This window comes from Geotrypetes seraphini, chromosome 4 (assembly GCF_902459505.1).
Source record: "Geotrypetes seraphini chromosome 4, aGeoSer1.1, whole genome shotgun sequence".
Lineage (NCBI taxonomy): Eukaryota > Metazoa > Chordata > Amphibia > Gymnophiona > Dermophiidae > Geotrypetes > Geotrypetes seraphini.
Window position 1 is genome coordinate 174,187,496 of NC_047087.1, and position 20,611 is coordinate 174,208,106.

The 20,611-nt window shown below is 46.5% G+C and overlaps 1 protein-coding gene across 6 annotated transcripts in view; it reads right to left on the bottom strand.

Moving 5' to 3' along the window:
• Positions 1 to 20,611, bottom strand: part of HYDIN (HYDIN axonemal central pair apparatus protein) — a 1,718,235-nt gene that overhangs the window by 447,327 nt on the left and 1,250,297 nt on the right. For all 6 annotated transcript variants that reach the window (XM_033943280.1, XM_033943278.1, XM_033943277.1 and 3 more), the window contains one exon: positions 8,539 to 8,638. In XM_033943280.1, coding sequence (XP_033799171.1) covers positions 8,539 to 8,638 — 100 coding nt within the window. The remainder of the gene's footprint in view (positions 1 to 8,538; positions 8,639 to 20,611) is intronic.

The window sequence follows — 20,611 nt, forward strand, 5'->3', positions numbered from 1 at the left end:
AAGTTCCTGAAGGGAAAGGGAATTCAGGGGTACAATTAGAGGGTTACTATACAAGACAAAATGCTCTTGAGTAATAGATCACTACAGGTCATTGACCTGGGGGGCCGCTGCGGGAGTGGACTGCTGGGCATGATGGACCTATGGTCTGACTCGGCAGAGGCAATGCTTATGTGCTTATGACACTGAACTCCCCAACCAAGGAGACTGGTGTCCGTGAGAAGCACTGTCCACTGGGGCTGATCCAGACTCACTCCCTGCACCAGACTGGAAGACTGTAGCCACCAATGGAGACTGTGACGAACTAACCCCTGAAGAGGAACGGGATAATCCAAATCATGCACCTGGGGCAACCACTTCTGAAGCAGAGCATGCTGAAGCAGGCACATAAGCCCGGGCCCACTGAACCATGTTCAGGGAAGCTGCCATCAACCACAAGACCTGGAGAAAAACCTGGGCCCGAGGACACTGGGAAGCCATCAAAAGATGAATCTGCGACTGCAACTTGACTACTCAGGCCTCTGGTAGGAAGACCTTCCCCAAGCTGGTGTTGAAAAGAACCCCAAGGTACTCCAGGCACTGAGATGGAGCCAACCGAATCTTGGACAGGTTGACTATCCATCCCAGTGACTTCAGGAACTCCATATCCCAAGCTGTAACTCGGGAACTCTCTTGAAAAGACTTTGCTCGAATCAGTCAGTCAGCCAGATAGGGGTGAACCAGAATGCCCTCCTTGCACAAGGCCACCACCACAACCACCATAATCTTGGTGAACATCTGCAGAGCCTTAGCCAGACCAATAGGAAGCGCACAAAACTGATAGTGCCATCCCACAATCGCAAAGTAAAGGATCTGCTGATGGGAAGCACAAATCGGAACATGCAAGTAGGCCTCCGTCAGATTGAGAGAGGTCAGAAATTCCCCCAGCTGAACCTTCAAAATGATCGATCTCAGTGTCTCCATGTGAAAAGATGAAACTCGCAGAGATCCTGTTGAACCCCTTCAGATCCAAGATGGGCCAAAAAATCCCCTCTTTCTTGGGCACCACAAATACCACGAATTTCCATGCTACCTGACAAGGAGATAGCTCCCCTCTGTTTCCCTCTCCTTGGTGCCTTCCAGGTTACAATTGGTGTATGCGTGTGTGTGTGTATGTGCTATTGGTGGATGTTTGTATGACATTGCTTGCTGTCTGCTTTTTAGCATGAGTGCATTCCTCTCCGGCTGCCCCGCCCTCCAGCCGACTCCACTTCTCTCAGTGGTGTTCATGGGTTCCTGAAGAAGGGTTCGTCCCCGAAACCAGTCTGGTTGAACCTAGTATCTTGATGCGCTTCAATTTTGTGCCTCAGAGATGCGTTCCTTCCTCATTTTTCAGCTAAGTTTACCTTTTTTTGATGTTTGATTTTGTGCTGGGGTTTCGGCTGGCAGGGTTCATTTAGGGGCCACTCAGGTTCCACCTGTTATTCATCTTAGTTGATTCACTCGTTTTGATTTGTGGATTTTTTCACTTTGATTTATTGCACACTTTGGGTGCTCAGTGATGGTGTGCGGGTGGGGGTATATTACCTCTACCTGATCTGTGAAGCGTTGGAGCTTGTCTCCCGTCGCTGCTCGCTCACGCTGAGAGCACCCTTTAATTATGGTATTATCCATGCCAGTCTTTACGTGGCTTGTGTGGTGTGCACAGTTTTGACTCTGAGTGCCCCCTTTGTGAACCTGTTTTGACTATTTCTGCCTTTTTTGTTGTATCTAGTTTAGGCTGTGGCAGTTTTTTCGGAGTGTGTTCTGCGCCTGACAAGGAGAAGCAAGAAAGTGATCTGGCAAGGAGCATAACCGTCCTGAATCAATTCCAGGACCCACTGATCTGTTGTGATCTCGGCCCACCCCTAGTAAAAGTCTCGCAAACGAGGGCCCCGCCAGAACCAAGGGAGGCACCGGCAAGGAGTCATTGGGTAGGACAGGTGGCGGGGGAACTGGCAGAAGAGCCACATTCCTCCCCCAAGGGCCCCCTGAAAAGACTGCATGTGCCAAAAGAAACAGCCCTGGGGAGACCCAGAGGCAGGAAAAGAAGCAGCCTCTCGACCAGGGCGATATCTGTGGAAATCATGTAAATGGCCCCGAACAATGCCACCCCGCGCAGGAAGGCAGGCAGGCCAACATAGTCTTCAGGAAGATGGGGCACCTTAGAGTCCGTTAAGGTCTGAACCAACTTGTCCAAATCCTCGCAAAACAAAAAAAACTGTCGAAAGAGAAATTTCGTCAGCTTACCCTTAGATGCTGCATCCACCAACCAAGCCCGGAGCCACAAGGTTTGACGAGCGGTCAGAAATAAAATTAGGGACTGGGGAGGCAGAAATAAAATTTTGAAGAAAAGGAAAATCCAAGATGGCTGCTGCCAGTGAATTTGCACCAAAAACGGAAAAATAAACAAAGCCCCGAAAATAAAAAATAGCGATTTGGGGTCTGGGGAGGTGGGGGACCTGAACCCTACCCTCAGAAACTGTGACTTTTAAGCATTCAGCAAGCCATCACCAAAGTTCCCATAGGAAATAATGGAGGAGTACTCACAGTTCTGCAGTGCCATTATTGCCAGCAGTTTTAACAGCAGCTGACTCTCCCTGCTTCCCCGCCTGCCGCCACAACTACAGAAAAGGTCCAGGTGTTGGCCCTCAAGCCTTCTCCCTGACATCAATTCTGCTTACAACCCCTCCCCCTTTCTCTGCCTCTCTCTCTCTCCTTCCTTCCTCCTTCCTATGTCCCCCTCACTGTCTTCCAGCTTTTGTCCCACCCCTCCCCCGAAGCCAGCCTGCCTATCTGCCTGTTTCCCTCCCTCCCTGCCGTAGCCAGCCTTGCCTGCCTGCATGCCTCCCTCCCTTCTGCACGTCAGAGAGGAAGTTTTGGGCCAGCCAATCGCTGCCTGGCTGGCCCGGAACTTCCTCTCCAACATCAGAACTGACGTCGGGGAGAAGGCTTGAAGGCCGGTGCCTTGACCTTCCTTTTTTGCAGTTGTTCTGGCGGCAGCGGGCGGGAAGCAGCAGTGGGAGGAAAGGCTGATCAGAGTTGAAAATCTTCGCCCCTACAGATCCTCGCCACGTGGTTGGGGTAGGAAAGGCAGCCTGTGCCTTGAAACCTGGGTGGGTTTCACTCCAGATGCATACAGCCTGCATTTAAAACCCGTAACAAGGTCACGGGCAAGCAAACTCCCAGGGGAAGGAGCCCCGAGTATAGGAAGGGTGGCACACAGCAGGCTGGCTCCATAGATCCACCAGAGTTTCTCTGTGAAGCAGCATCTTGCACTGCGAGACTGCATCCTTTCCTCTGACAGGGGCTCCCCTGGAATGGGTCTCAAGGAACTGAAGCCACTGAGAAAGCAAACTTTAAGCGAAAAAACAAGAAAAGAAGCAGAACAACTGCAAGAGACTTCTGCACGGATTGCTTGCAGAAATTGTAACTGGATATGTTTCTCTAGCTTTCAGGCTAAGGGAGTGGAGCATGTGCTCAGAAGAGTGCTGAATTTCTGCAACTTCTGGACTGCGGATTGGGATTTAACACCTAGCGCATAGAATCCGGAAGATAAGCAGAAATTCAGCTGCTTATCTTATGTTGACACTGTCTGAATATTGGGCCATGCCCCCTCCCACTCTTCCAACAATTCCTCCTTTCTCCTCTCTCCCCTGCCTACATCAAAACCCTCCCCCCATTTGCCCACCACCTTCCATGTGCAGGTAGGCCACCCCCTGGGCACCTTGTATACCTGGTGGTCCAGTGGGGAGTCTTTGGGGGCAGGAATGCAGTGGTGCCCTTGCCACCGCTGGACCAGAGGAGCCTACCTGCACATGGAAGAGGTTGGGCAGGCGGAGGGGCTTTCATGGGGGTAGGGGGGAGGGAAGAGAGAGGAAGCATTGTTAGAGGGACGGGAGGGGGTGGAGGTGATTTTTTTTTCTTATTATTAATAAATAAGATTAAAATATTTCTGCAGGCCCTTGCTTGAAATTCAGCCAGATCCCATATAACTTTTATGCAGCCTCAGCTGAATATTGGTCGGGCCCACATAAGCTCCAGGCAACCAGGCCACTCAGACATAACCCCCATTATTCAATGGTAGTACCTGGACAAGGACCGGCACTGAATATTAGGGGCAAAATCAGCCGGCAACAGTTAGAATTAAAAAAAAAAAACCCACTAACCTCTAGACCCCTTTAAAGGCCTCCTTAAGAGTCATTTATTTAAAGAAGCATTCAAAACCTGATTCCTGTACTTTTTCAATCTTTCTTTAACTTCCATAAGAAACAACTTTCAGAAACCCTGTACCTTTGGTGCTTTCCTTAAATGTTCTACTTTACTATATCAATAGTATTTCCTTCCCACTTACTTTTTGTCTCATGTTAGTTACGTTTTATTCGTCTCATGTTAATTAAGCCATTTGTTTTAAATTCTGTTTGTAAATGTTTGTTATAATCATTTTGTATTTTAATTGATGTTGTTTAAATTCCCTTTAATTCCCCTTTTTTTTTTTACTTGTAACTCGCTTAGAAGTCCTGATAAGTGATTGTATCAAATTTTAAGTAAAACTTGAGATAATATTACATATACAGTGGTGCCTCACACAACGAACTTAATTCGTTCCAGGAGCAAGTTTGTTATGCGAAAAGTTCGTTATGTGAAACGCGTTTTCCCATAACAATACATGTTAAAAAAAATAATTCGTTCTGCAGCATAAAATATGCTAAGATGACATAAAAAAAGATAAATTTGTCAAAATGGTGAAAATGGTGGTCTTGCTGAGGCCAAACTCTTTGACGAGGTCATACTGTTTTACCCCACATTCACTCCTTCTAATTATTTCCCGTTTCATTTCAACAGAAATCACCTTCCTGCTTTTTTTAGAAGCCATGATATATAAAAAATATTGAGTTTATCTTAAAAGGACGACTGTATACAGTGAGAGAGGGCAGTTAAGCGCAGTGACTAACGACTGCCTGCAGTGCCTGCGCGGAAGGATGCAATACATCGGCAGCTCGGGCGACTTCGTTGTGTGAAACGAAGTTCGTTGTGTGAAACGAAGTTCGTTGTGTGAAACGAAGTTCGTTGTGTGAATCAAGACATGAAGTTCGTTGTGTGCAGCGTTCGTTGTGCGAGGCGTTCGTTATGCGAGGCACCACTGTAAATGGTTTCTTGGCTTTATAGAATGTTGTTTATCTACTGGTCCTTAACTGTTTAAGTCATTTATTTTATTTGGATTTAGATCAAGGCTTTTCAGTTGTAACTCAAAGCAAGACATAGACCTATGTATGTATGGTATCACTAATGTGACCATATGTTCCGTTTTGAACGGGACCGTCCTGTTTTCAGATCCCCTGTCCCGTTGTCCCCACATACAGCTTCGGGACGCGGAAATGTCCCGTTTTCAGAGACGGCGTCCCCAAGCTGTGTGTGGGGACAATGGGACAGCCAATCGCAGAGAATGGGCTCTCTTCCTGCTTCCCCGCCTGCCACCACAACTACAGAAAAGGTCCAGATGTCGGCCCTCAAGCCTTCTCCCCGACATCAATTCTGACGTCAGAGAGGAAGTTTTGGGCCAGCCAATCGCTACCTGGCTGGCCCAGAACTTCCTCTCCAACATCAGAACTGACGTCGGGGAGAAGGCTTGAAGGCCGGTGCCTGGACCTTCCTTTCTTGCGGTTGTTCTGGCGGCAGAGGGCGGGAAGCAGCAGTGGGCTGCGGCGGTGGACTGAGTGGGGGGGGAGCAGAAAAATTGGTGGTAGGCCAGGCTTCAGAGGGAGGCAGACAGACATGCAGGCTGGCTTCGGTGCAGCAGGGAGGGAGGCACGCAGGCAGGCAAGACTGGCTAAGGCAGGGAGGGAGGGAAATAGGCAGATAGGCAGGCTGTCTTCGGGGGAGGGGTGGGACAAAAGCTGGAAGACAGTGGAAGAAGGAAGAAGGAAGGAAGGAGAGAGAGAGAGGCAGAAAAAGCGGGAGGGGTTGTAAGCAGAAGAAAGACTAGAGAGAGAAAGGCCTGGACCAAAGGGGAAAGGCAGGAGGCAGATGCTGGACTATATGAGGTGCAGACAGAGTAGGAGAGACCCTGAGGAAGAACAGAGAGATGGAAGATCATAACAGAGGAGGGAGAAAGATGGAGATCCAGAACAAAGGTGGTGGTAGGTACAAAGGAGAACTGACACTGGATCTGGGGAGGGTAACAGAGGGACAGAAGGGGGTGGAGGCAGGAAAAAGAGAGAGAGACCTGGACCCAAAGGGGATGGGGCTGGATTGTGAAAGAAATGTTGGATAAGAAAGAAAGAAAGAAAGATTGGATGCACAGTCAGAAGGAAGTGCAACCAGAGACTCATGAAATCACCAGACAACAAAGGTATGAAAAATGATTTTACTCGTATTTTAAATTTAGTGATCAAAATGCTTGCATGCAATTCTTCTTGTATTAATAATTGGGAGGAGGGGGGAGAAAATGATTGTTTTATGTATAAATTGTGTATTTAATAGTGCGTTTTATGAAATATTGATGTTCAAGTAATTGTATTGCACTGTCAAAGTTTAAAAATCAATAAAGATTTATAAAAAAAAAGTGTCAGTTTTGAGAATCTATATCTGCTGTCTATATTTCACACTATATTTTGTCTATTTTTCTATAGTTACTGATGACATTGCATATTTTAAAGTCATCTGCCTTGACATCTTTGAAACTCGTAAATGATAATTAACATTTTCTCTGTGTACAGTGTGCTTTGTGTTGTTGTTCTTTTTTTATTTTATGTTTACCATTATGAATTAATAAGATATTGTGTGTACATGAAAAATGAATGGAAGAAATTGGGGGTGGGACTGGGGTGGGATTGGGGGTGAGGCTGGGGCGGGACTGAATATTAATAGATGCCCCGTTTTAATGAAAAAAATAAATGGTCACGTTAGGTATCACCCAAGTTTTGGATAGAGTTCACTCAAAGATGCACAAATTAAATTCATTTCCTTTGAGTACTAGTATTCCAGAATGACTTTGGCTTTACTCACAGAGCCAGATGTAATTCACATAGAAACCTGAAGTAGTAAACAATTAAGGTAGTAAGTACTCGTGTAAGAATATGACATTTTCTGGGATTTCAGTTAATATAAATTTAATAATGTTAGGCATTCTCAACTTATCAGTGTGGCAACTTCCCATTTAGTGATTTAGAACCTTTTACACACTAAGGGGCTGATTCTACAAATGCATTGGGAGCGGCCTAAGACTCTTAATTGGCCAGATACCTGGGGTCACTCCCAGGATGCACCAAGAAGAAGGCCTAAGGCCTTGATTGGTCCAGGTGCTTAAGGCCCTTCCTATGAGAGGGGCCTTAGGCATCTGGGCCAATCAGGGCCTTAGGCTCCCCCCAGTGCATCCTGGGATGCACCAGGAAGGGGATAGCCGCCATTTTAGAAGAGGTGGGCCTGCTGGTCGGAGGGAGTAGGCATCCCTCCAGCCAGCCTTACTTCAAAAAGGTATGGGAGAGGATGGAGGTATCGGGGTGGGGGGTTCAGTAGTGTCTTTGGGAGTTTGTTGGCAGGAGGAAGTGTGCATCCCTCCTGCCGGTCTACAACTGGGGGGGAGGCGGCGCTTTGTGCTTTGGGAGGATCGGTGGCAGGAGGAAGTGGACATCCCTCCTGCCGGTCTACAATTGGGGAGCTGTTGGCATTTTTGGAGGGTCAGTGGCAGGAGGGAGTGGGTATCCCTCCTGCTACTTCGAGGGGAGGTTGTCAGCTCTTCAGGGGGGCGGGGTGTTGGTGGCAGGAGAGAGTGATATCCCTCCTGCTAATTTCGGGAGGGGGTGTCAGGGGGTCCTCTGCCGCAGTTAGCTCAGCTGATCGCAGCAGGGGTATTTTTCCCCCAATCAGCTGAGCCACAGGACTCTTGGAAGCTGCGGGTTCAGGCAGTCCTGTTGGCTCAGCTGATCAGGGATTTCTATGCCGCGATCAGCTGATGGCAAGGGATCCGTCAGCAAAGATAGGCGGCTGAGCCACCTATCTTTGTGATCAGGCTAAGGCATGATTCTCTAACCGGCGCTGGTGACATGGGCACTAGTTAGAGAATCAGAGGGTTAGGTTGTCTGTCCATTAGGGCAGATGCAATTCTGTTTAGGATGCTGATACACGATTCTCAGATGCTTCTTAGACGGCCACTGAGACTGAAGTCCTATATAGGATCAGCCCTCAAGGGCAGGAGAACACCTTTTCAGTTAGAGGGGCAAAAAAAGTCAATCTCCATCCCTGTCTCCATGCTTTTTAGTTGCTGATGATTAGTTGGGCAAAATATTGATTTGGCCACTGCCCCATGGCCTATCCATTCCAATACCCATGCCACATGCACTTTCTCACTAATGGTCTCTTTTCCCATTCACGTATAAGGTAAAAATTACACAGTATAAAAGAAGAGGATGCTTTTAAACCATAACCCCATAATAAAACTTTTCAGTAGGGAAAATTATATGTTAATGAGTAGCACATAAGTTACAAACTCCTTCTTTATACAGCTTAGTGAAGTACACTCACCTTTAGGGAAACTGATATCCAATGCAATATCATATGCCTCAGCTACAATTTGAATATTTTCAACCTGAACAATTCCCAGAATGTTTTGCACATCTGACACCTAGAAGCAGAAAGAAAACTTGGTTACTAATCAGCAGCCTTATGCCTTTTTTCTACTGTGACTCTTAAGAAGGCAATTTACAAAGGTATTTACCTGGGTAAAAAAGCTTGACTGAAAATTTCCCTCCTGGAATGTGGCTAAAAGTATGAGTTAGTTCTATAATGCACATAATTTTAGCTAAACTTAAAAAAAAAGATGGGCATATTTAAGCCAGGAAAGGAAAACAGTTATGCATATATTTTAATTTAAAATGAACACTCACTCTAACACTTACACAAATCTCAATGCTAAGTATAAATGCATTTTCATAATGTGTACTGTCACAGGGAAGTCCCTGTGAGCAGTGAGAAAGTTGGGCAGAACTTAATGCCAGATATATAACCGAGCAGAAGAGCACAGATCCCTGCACATCACAGACCTAGTGCATTACTCAGGTTAGAACACAGGGAGAACAGATTGCCTAAGAGTACTGCACAGACTGTCATCAAGCAACTATCTACCTGTTCATCATTTCCCAAAACCAAATCTAAGCCCATTTTATCAGGAATAAAAACTCTAGGTAAATCAGGTCAGGAAGGGATAAACATCAAAGATAAAGCAGTTACACTAAAAGACAGGCAGAGATCTGGTTCAGAACAGGTCAGAACATTGCAAAGTACACAGCCAACCAGGGGGAGAGTCACACATGGGGCTGGTCTTGATCATTGCATTGCAGGGAAAGAAAAGGGAGGTTCCTTCAGCAGGGCCGCCATCAGGGCAGTACTACCAGTCCTGCATTCAGGGGCCCGGAGCTGACAGGGGGCCCGGGCTCCCCCAGGGTCCTAGGCAGTGTTCTAAGGCAGGGGCGCCAGTAGCTCGCCAAGGCAAAGTGAGTCGATCACCCAGGACTCACTTTGTCTTGGCGATCTAATCTATCGGGCCGATCAGTCTTCCTCTCCCCGACGTCAATTCTGCAGTCGGAGAGGAAGTTCGGGCCAGCCAATCGCTGCCTGGCTGGGCAGAACTTCCTCTCCGACGGCAGAATTGACGTCGGGGAGAGGAAGACTGATCTGCCCGAAGCAGGGAGAGCATGCGTCGGCGTCGGCTTTGGGGCCTGTTATCCATTGCTGGGTCCTGTTCCCCGATGGCAGCGGCAGTGGCTTGGGGAACGGCAGGGAGAAAGAAAGGGGGCAGGCAGGGAAACAGAAGGAAAGAAGAGAAACAGAAAAAAAGAAAGAAAGGTCAGGGAGAGAGGAAGAAAAAGTTGGTGGAGAGAATGAGGTGTGGAGGAGAGAAAGCATACAGGCTGATAGTAGGGATGAAAGATTGGATGCACAGTCAGAAGAAGAAAGTGCAACCAGAGACTCATGAAATCACCAGACAAGGTAAGAAAAATGATTTTATTTTGAATTTAGCAAAGTGGAGGCAGTATTACCACAGTTTTCAAAGGAATTTGCCCAAATAACTTAATAGTTAACTGGGTAAATTCCCAGAGATGAAAACTTCCATTCACTTACTATGCACAGTTCTGAATTTATATCTGCTGTCTATATTTTACAATATGGTCCTCTTTTACTAAACCGCAATAGTGGTTTTTAGCGAAGGGAGCCTATGAGCGTCAAGAGCAGCGCTGGGCATTCAGCGCAGCTCCCTGCGCTAAAAACTGCTATTGTGGTTTAATAAAAAGGATGGAGGGTATATTTGTCTATTTTTGTATGGTTGTTACTGAGGTGACAATGCATAGAGTCATCTGCCTTGACCTCTTTGAAAAAATCCCAGAATAGGAATGATAATTAACATTTTCTCAGCGTATAGTGTGCTTTGTGTTTTTTAATTTTATTGCTGGTAGATCATTTTGACTTGGTCATTTTAAAGTAGCTCACAAGCTCAAAAAGTTTGGGCACCTCTGAGCTAGAGCGTTGAAACTGTGTATTTCTATTTTTCCCCCCTTTTACAAAACTGTGGAGCGTTTTTTAGCGCCAGCCGTGGTGGTAGCAGCTCTGATGCTCAGAATTCTATGAGCGTCAGGGCTGTTACCACTGTGGCTAAAATCCACACTACAATTTTGTAAAAGGGTGAGGGGTTAGTTTGTGATGACATATTCCATACTAGGTGAAGGTGTTTTCTGTGTTCTGTGTGTTCGAAAGACATGGTTTTCTGTTAGGATTGACGGTGTAGGATTGATTGGTCTGGCTTGTTTAGTTTTACAATGGGTGTATTGATGCACTGCTCACTGCAATATGTAAGATGCTGCCTTTTCCTATGTACTCATGTGTGACGTGTGGTTTGTTACTAAATATCATGTTTTTCTTACAGATGGGGGGGGGATGCCAAAAAATGATGGGCCCTGGGTGTTACATATGCTAGGTATGCCACTGTATGTAAAGATACCAGAAAGCTGGCATAGCAAAAACTTTAAGTAAATTGTTATTCTTCTAAGTTTTGAGTATTTAACCCTCCCACAATCTCATGGGCACTCATTTCAAGTTTCAAGTTTATTGAGATTTTGATTTAAATGCAATATCAAATATTTTCAATGCGTATAACAAAAATAAATTTGGGGAAATAAATAAAACCATTTGAACAATAAGCATACAAACATATCCATAGATGATTAAAATTACATAAGGAGTACAAGGATAAACTACATTTGTTTAAAAATGCGTTCTCCGCGCCTGCTCATAAATTTGTTGACTGGAAGGATCCAGCAATGTGGTCAGATGCCATTCAGGACAAAGACAGAGAAAGAATTGTGCAATTTGGATTAATGATGGAAGATGATTTAAAGCAAATGGCTCAGTCTATGAGTAAAGATCTTGACGGACGTTCTTTTTATGAATATCTCCTCTAAGCCAATCACCCAATGGACGTGAGAAGATTTTACGGGACTGGCTTAGGTGGAGCATTAGCAGAAAAGTATGTGTGTATTCGGCCCATGGAAGAAGGGGAGGTGTCGGGGGGGGGGAAGGGGTGCGTGGGGGGCCCAATAGGATTGCTCAGTAAGGGGCCCAGAAATTTCTGATGGCGGCCCTGTCCTTCAGCAGTAAAATAGAGCAGTATCAGAAGCAGCCAGTAGCCAAGCCAAGAGGGAGCAGGAGTGCTAACAGCTTCAAGGAAGCAACAGAACCTTAAGCCCAGGTAGACCCTTTTGTTGGGGAAATGCAATGGGAGCAACTGTCTGAGGATTCTGCGTCCGAGAAGCCATGGAAATAGAGGAAGGCTTGAGCTAGTGTGAAAGTAGTAATGAAGATTTAGCTGCTCTGAGATAGTCGAAATGGACACTGCTTAACTGGCTAAGGCACTGCTCTAACAAAGTGAAGTGAAGCTAAATGTTATATGAGAGCTTGGTGTTTATGGAGGACAGGTACTGAAGAAGATTGAAGAATTATTGTTTGGTATTCTTTAATAAATTTATCACTTAGTAGCTTCATTGTACAGTATTTCCTTGTATTTTTGGAGAGTAAACAAGCGATTAATCCTCTCACGTAAGATTCTGAGTCTGTGGAAACCATGGAAATAGAGGAAGGCTTGAACTTGTGTGAATGAAGATTTAGCTGCTACTGAGATAGTAGAAATGGACACTGTGAAGTGAAGCTAAATGTTATATGAGAGCTTGGTGTTTATGGAGGACAAGTACTGAAGAAGATTGAAGAAGAATTATTGTTTGGTGTTCTTTAATAATGAAAAGCTAAGCCTGTACCCCCAAACTGTTGCATGCTAGTACAGGAAGTCCCTGGGTTAAGAACAGGTTCCATTTTTTAAACCATTCTTTGAATTTGTATGTAACTTGGATCCTAGTATTCATCTCATCTTCTCTACCTCCTTGAGGCCCCTCTTCCATCCCTTTCCATCCATCCCACTGTTCGCTCTCCACCACCACATCCAACATTACTCCTTTGCATCTCTATCTTCCCATGCATCTCTACCTCATTCCTCTCCCACCATGTCCAATAATTTTCTCTCTCTCTCCCTATGCCCAACAATTCACCTCTTTCTTCATCTCCTCATGGGCACCATATCTCTTTCCATCTCACTCAGACACCCAATTCTCCCTTCTATTCCCTCACCCAACTCAGCACCTCCTTCCCTCACTCCCATCCTATGGATCATGCTCCCCTCCCTCCCTCCATTCTGTGTCCCAAGTTCATATCCTCTCCCTCCTTCCTTCCATCCTTTGTCCAAATTCTGTGCTCCCTACCTCCCATGTCCCAACGCGCCCTTCTCTCTCCCTCCCTCCCTCTATTCTGTGCCCCAAGTATGTTCCTCCCTCCAGCGGGTGTTTACCTTCTGACCAGATCCCTCCTCCTTCCAGCCACAGTCATTTCTCACCACAAAGCTGTGGGTCATGTGTAGGAGCCACTACCCGCAGCTTTGTGCAGAAAAACGACTGTGGCTGGAAGGAGGAGGGAGCTGGCCAGAAGGTAAACACCCACCAGAGGGAGGGAGAGGGATGCATTTGAACTCAGGAGGGAGGGAGAGGGGTGCGTTCAAACTCAGGAGGGAGGGAGAGGGGCACGTTGGGACACCGAAAATGGAACAGGATCCTTGTTCGTAAGTACAAGTACAATGTAAGTTGGATGTTCGTAAAACAGGGACTGCCAGTATCACAGAGAAGAGTGAGGAAAGACTGCTTGTAGAAAAGTTTTCCAAACTTGCTATAACAGAACCTAAATTGTGTGAAGCACATTTAAAATACAAATAGGATAATTTATATCTTTATTGGGTGGGATCTTACAAACTGATCATTTAAGGGCAGATAGATCTCATACACTGGTTTTACACAGAGCGTTCCAGTTACACAGAGCTTTCCAGTTTTCCATCACTCTCAGATTGGAGAAGCATAAACAGATTGAAACTGTAAACAGGCACAGAAAAGTCAGGGTGGGGAGTCTAGAAAGTCTCATCTATCCACTGGAAAAGAGCTTACCAGGTTAAGTACATAATCACTTTTTCCAGTGCAATAGGTGAGACATTCTAGACAATATGGATGTACAAAACCAGTCCCCCTAAACAGCCAGGGTGGGCTTGCTGTGCTGGCCCTTAAGACCGAGGATCCGAAGCAAACATCCACTCTGCAAAACCTGGAAACATGAGGAGACCAAGTTGCTGGCCCACAAATCTCCTCAGGAGGAACAGATCCAGCTTTGGACCATGAAGAAGACACACTCCTAGTAGAAAGCGCCTTGCAGGAAAAAGGGAACTGTTTCATCAGCCTACATTTTTTCTGGGAAACAGCCATACAGATTCATCTGGATATTGTGGTCCTAGAAGTGGGAGCACCCTGCTTAATTGAATGAGTCAGCACAAACAGATGGCCCAAAGAGGCAAAACTCGTGAGTGACCCTGCACATATCCAGATGCTACAACAGGCAGTCCTGAGTCAAGGAACCTGTTGGCAGAAGGACAGGCAAACACTCAACACAAAACAACAGCCTAGAGCATCAAATCCAAAGAAGGCCAAAAGGGAGCCTTGATAAAGCTAGACAGCACCAGGCAAAGGTCCAAGCCAGAGAGAATGGACAACCAGCCGTCTGACACAATGGACCCCCTGCAAGAATTGAATGATATTAGGATGAGCCACCATAGAGGACCAACTGTCCCAGGATCCAAGTAAGATAGTCCAGCTACCGGGATCAGCAAAAAAGCCACCATAAGGCCAGCATCTTTCCAGCGGGAAGAAAGATCAGCGAGATCAGAGCTGAATACGGATATACCTGATCTTGACCGCACCAACATTGGAAAGCCTTCCACGCTGTAGCACATGCCAACTCCCTGGACGACTTCTTAGACTTTAGAAGAGCCTCAACAATAAAGGCAAAACATTTCATATGCCCAAAGGTCGAGAGCCATGCTGGGAGAACAAAAAACCCTGGAACAAAAAACCCTGGAACTCGCATAGTAACCAGACCCTGCGTGGAAAGGTCAGAAGAAGCGCTCAGCCCAAAGGCTGTGACCCACATACCTATGTGATCAAGCTGAAGACACCAGCATAACAAGGCCAGGATGAACCAAGATCCTCTGAAGGACATGGCCAACCAATGGCTTAGGAGCAAAAACAGACAGGAGAAACTCCTGCTGCCAGAACTGCACCAGCGCATCGAGCCCTCCACTTCTGGGCTTGGATTTTTGACAGAAGATGGGAAGTACTTTCTGTATCATGAAGTGCCCATGAGATTGAATTAGGGACTCCCCCACGCTTCACAATCATCTGAAATGACTGTGGAAACAGTAGCCCCTCGCCCGGATCCAGAGATCATCCGCTGAAGAGTTCTGCTTGCACGTTGACCATTCTCACCACATGTGCTGCTGTCAATGCCAGGGGAAAACTCTCTGCCCAAGAAAAGTAGACTGGCTTCCTCAACCAGAGGAGTGTTCTTGGTCCCTCTCTGGTGATTGACATAGGCTACTACCGACGCATTGTCAGAGAAGACCTTGACCGCTCGATCCTCTGGAGCCTTCTTAACCTCATCTGAGCCAAATAAATGGCCCTGAGCTCCACCAGACAGATGGACTATTTTCCCTGCGATGGTGTCCAACCCCTGAACAATGATTGTAATGATTTTCCCAGCCCCATAGGCTGACATTTGCCATCACCATGATCCAGCAGACAAGGAGGAGTGGTACACCTCTGCAGAGGGAATCCACCAGTTCATGCTTGCTCGAGCCTCGAGCAGCCATGATAGATAAATCTGCAAGGCATCTCGGTGTGGAACCCAGCAAGAGAGAAAGTCAAGTTAAGAGGACGCATGTGCGCCCTCACCCAAGAAACTAATAATAATAATAATAATAACTTTATTTTTCTATACCGCCATAGTCAGGCGACTTCTAGGCGGTTTACATTGTAAGAAGGCTGGACATTCAGCGAATAACAAGTACAGTACATTACTAATACAATACAATAAATTCACATATAATATAGTAGAGTGAGTCCAAATTCAAAACATACAATAAGTTTAAATACAGTACCGAATAAAGAGACTAGATGCAGTACAATAGTCTAAATGGTAACTTACATATTAATTGGAGATCTAAGGGTAATGAGTGGGGCAACCATGGAGCCTAGAACTTGAAGCTAATCCCATGCCTTAGAAACTGGCTGCTCTAAAAGTGCCAAAATCTGAGCACACGGCTTCTGTATGTGAGCCTTGGGCAGGTAGAAATGGCCAACAGCTGTGAAGAGGACTACCAAATATGCCCAAATATAGGTTACATAAGACTCATTCTAAGGATGAGAATCCAACTCAAGTCCTCCAAAACCTGAAGCACCTGCTCCACTATGCGAGGTCCCTCAGCCCACGAGGGAGCTCTGATCAACCAGTCATCTAGATAAGGGTAACCTTGAAGGCCCATCTTCCTCAGGTAACCAGCTACCACCATCACTTTGGTGAAGGTCCAAGGCGCTGTCGCCAGTCCAAAGGGCAGGGCCGAGAACTGGCAATGCTACTCCAGAACATGGAACTGCAGAGATTTGTGGTGGGCCGGAAATATGGGAATGTGTAAGCCCGCCTCCATAAGATCCAGGGAAGCCAGAAATACCCCTGGAGCCACTGCTGCAATGACTGACCGTACAGTCTCCATTCGTAAGTGAGGAATGTTTAAAGACATATTCAGAGACATATTCAGGTGCTGAAAATCCAGAAGAGGCCTCCAATCTTTGAGCCATTCTTCGGCACGATAAAGTATACAGAGTATTTGCCTAAGCCCAAGAGGTCACGTGACCCTGGCTCTAGAACTTGAATATTTAGCAAGCACTTAACAGTAGCCTTGGCTCTGAGTGCCTTGTCCGATCGTCTGGACGGAGAATCCACAAACCAATCTGACAAAGGCTAGGCATATTCTAGCTTGTATCTGATCAAATATTGGCCAAGACCCACTGATCTGCTGAAATGCGCATCCAGGCTGGCAGAAATTCCAAGAGCTGGATCCCTAACCACAGAGGGGCATTCAGCATCTTAGCATCATTGCGTCTTTTTGTCAGGATGTGCAGGATGGGTGGTAGAAGGTTGGAACACCTGTAGCTCACATACCAACCTCAGGAGCTCTGGGAAAATCTCTGCGACAAGGAATGTGCATACTGTCTGGAGCATCTGGAGCCACGAAAATTAGAACACCTCAAACTCCTACTACTAGTACTATTTATTATTTCTATAGCGATAAAAGGCATATGCAGTGCTATACATTTTAACATACAATAGACAGTCCCTGCTCAGAAGAGCTTAGAGGGTCTGGGCCTACTATCAGGAAGGATCTATGGGCGACGGTCCATTATCAAAACCAGGAGGACCATCAGGCCTTTATCAGACAATAACTGCTCCTTAAAAGATAGCTGCGCTAAAGTCACCTTGTAAGTGGAAAAACCAGCCCACTGACTGACCCAGAGCTAAAGGCATCCGCTATATAATGTGACCCAGCCATCAGTAGTTGAGAAGGCAGCTCCATTGTATCAGTCTCTAACATAAGCAGCCAAGAGAGGCAAATGTGACAAAAGACATTACCACAGCAACTTTGATGCCCAAAATGGCTGTTTCAAAAAGATTCCTGAGGACCTCATCCACACAGCGGTCCTGCATAGCTGACAACACAACACCTCCTGTATTGGGAAGAGAAGTACTCTGAGTCACTTGTGCCACCAAGGAATCCACCTTGGGCTGCCCCAAAACCTGTTGACACTCCTGCACCAAGGGATACAAGCAGGAACTATCTCTAGCACTCTTCAAGTTAACTTCCAGAGAGTCAAACTGCTCAGAGACCATGAACTCATATCCAGATGAAAGGGAAAGGTCACAGATTGCAAGCACCCACTATAAAGCCAGGGAGAAGAAGAAATGGACAGAGCCAGCTGAGTGGCTAAGCACAATTCTTGCAAAGATACAGCAGAAAGAACAGGAAGAGCTGCATACTTGATTAAGCGCAGGCCAGTAGGATCATCACCAGGATCCAAAGCCCCCAAAGGATCCGTGGATCCAGCACACAAGCCTGGTTCGTGAAGGGCCCTGTCCAGAAAGGGCTACACTGTCAAACAAGGGATCAGAGAGGTCAGGATCTGCATCTGGATCCCCCAAATAATGAGCAGGCAGATTAATATCTGGATCAGGTGGAGGCGAGAACATGCCCAAAGGCACCACACCATCCAAAGAGGCCCTGGGAATGAAAGGCAACTGCTCAGAACAACACACTTTTATTCTTGTTTGTTTTTAACTCTGAGTACAAAACTTCTGGATTTTAGAGAAGGTATCTGTCTCCTGGGGCATAGTCACCCTTAGATTACTTATATATGCATGTCTTAGGCTGCGGAGAGTCCACAGTCAGGCTGACTGAAGAACCAGCCATGCCGAGCCCCGAAAGCAATGGAGGACACTCCGCCAGGCTAGATGAGCATCTGATCACCTGCTCACCTTCTTCTGTCGGGGGAAAGCTAAGCCGGTTGCTACAGCCCTCCACAGTTGCGCCATGCAGCACATCTCCTTATAAGAGGCATAGAAGGATATGGGTGACTACAAATTATGCCAAGTGTACACCTGGGAGGGCCTCCACGTGTGTGGATCGCCGGACTTGATTGACCGAAGGTCTGATCCGGACATGGCGCAAGGATGCTCTAAAAGTACTAAATTTGACCTAAGGACTCCATCCCATTAGTTTTTGAGGCAAAATTTGAAGTTTTGAAGAAGCAGAGAGATCGCTAAAAATCCAATATGGCCGCTGGCACCAAATTCATGCCAAAAATGCAATATTACTCACAATTCCCAAAGTCCAAAGAGCGATTTTTAAAGGATTTTTCAGGAGGTGGAACACAGGGGAACACGCAGAAACTCAGAAAACGTTGTACTCACTGTGACATGAGACACTGGACTCCACCTGCTCACAGCTCTTTCTCAGTAGCTGTACAATAATTTACTGCCACAATGCTGGGAATGCTCTCACAAAGCTGATCTTCAGGCTGTCAGTCAAACTCCACTGCCTGACTATGCCTCCACCCCAGCGGACCACCGGATATGCATGAGGATGAGTGGAGGCGCATAAACACGGCTTGCATGCTGCAGAACACTGCTGAGCCACCTAAGTATGCCTAGTAGTCTGTGCTCGACCCCTGCTTAACAGAAGGTGACACTACTTCAGGGAAGGCCCTGAGCTCCAAGGAAAACTATGCAGACTGGCTAGCAAGTACCCAAAAGGGATCGGCCTATCAGCCACAGACCGAAATCTGTGAATTATCAAGTAGGCAGAACTCCAAATGTGCTTCAAATGCGAAAATACCCGCAAAGGGGACAAAACTACATCAAGTTTAAAACACTACAATGTGGAGAGCAGAACACACACAGCTGCAGACATGTTTTCAGAAGGAAAGACTGTAGAGGGTGCTATACCGATCAGTGAAGTACTACAGAGGAGTGCTGCCCGATTTCCGATTCAAATTGATTCCGTTTTTAAAAAAAATCAGCCTCACCAATTCAGTGACCAACCTTCCTCCCCGTGCCTTCAGGTCTCCTAAAGCAGGAGAGGCAGCACTGCCTCTTGCTGGCTGTCCATTGCTGCTGCTGCTCCTGCTTGAGGGGGGGGGGAGAGTCAGTAGGGAAGTGCTGCAGTGCTTAGGCGCTCTTTGCAGCATCCTCCAGCTTCCCCCCTGGCCTCCTGCTTTTACCTTCAGATAATTACCGCAGCCTGCAGAAAGGATCGCTGGTGCTGTAGTGATCCTTGCAGGCTGCTGTCGTCCTCAGCAGCACGTTACCTCTGCTGTGATCCTGCTCCTGACTTCGGAGGAAGGGCAGGACTGCGGCAGAGGGAACGTACTGCGGAGGCAGACGGCAGCCTGCAAGGATCGCTACAGCACCGGCGATCCTCTCTGCAGGCTACCGTAATTAACTGAAATTAAGATCGGGAGGCCAGGGGGGAAGCTGGAGGGCGCTGCAAAGAAGGGGAAACTTGCAGACCTTTCGGGGGGGGGGTCAGGCCTTTGAGGGGGGGCCCTGGAGTAGTACACAGAGGGGGGGTTCAAAGAGATGTGCATATACCAGACTGGGTGAGGAAGGGGGGAAGAAATAATGGGTCTAAAAACAGAGGAGAGGGAGAGAGATGGTGGAAAATGGGATTTAGGGAGGAAAGGAACAGAAAAGGAGAGAGGTTGGACACAAGGGATGGTGTGGAGGGAGGTGAGGGATAGAGATACTGGATAGGAGGGTAGTTGGGAAGAAAAAGGGAGTGCTGGTGGACCCTGGGGTGGTGGGGAAGGAGAGAGAAATGCTGGATGAAAGGGTAGTTGAGAAAAGGAGAGATGATGGATCTGGGGATGGTGGGGTAAATCGCTGAAGCTGCGGAGATGGAGATGAAAAAAGGAAAGATGCCAGACCTCCAGGGGAGGGAAGGGAAATGGAACGGGAGGACAGAGATGGAAGATGGATGATTAGCATGGAGAAAGAAGGAAACGACAAATGGGCAGGAGACCCTGGCAAGCGAGTTATCAGAAGCCTGGGACCAATATGATTTCAGTAATGACCAGACAAAAAAAGGTAGAAAAAATAATTTTATTTTCTCTTTTGTGATTACAATATGTCAGATTTGAAATGTGTATCCTGCCAAAGCTGGTGTTAGACTGCGAATGTGAGCAAGGATTTAACAGAGAGAGGAAAAGTCTTTTTTGTTTATACCACAGCGCCAGTGTGGGTAGGAGAGGGCAAAGGAGGTGAAGAGGCTATAAAATAAACCCACTAGGATGTTTGAAAAAAACAACAAAAAAAAAAACAACCCAATTAGGCAGGAAAATCGAATCAAATTGAGAAATTGATTCATTAGGCTAAATCGAATTGAAAAACTTTTTCTTGAATCGGGCAGCACTACTACAGAGGCAGAGTGAAAAATCCTGAATGGATTCCTTCTGCAGAGTATGCGAGTATGGGGAAATAACCCTATTTTCTAGTCTAGAATGTCTCACTTATTGCACTGGAAATTATATTATAGGAAACATTTCTTTCAAGGAACATCTGACGCATTTTGATCACA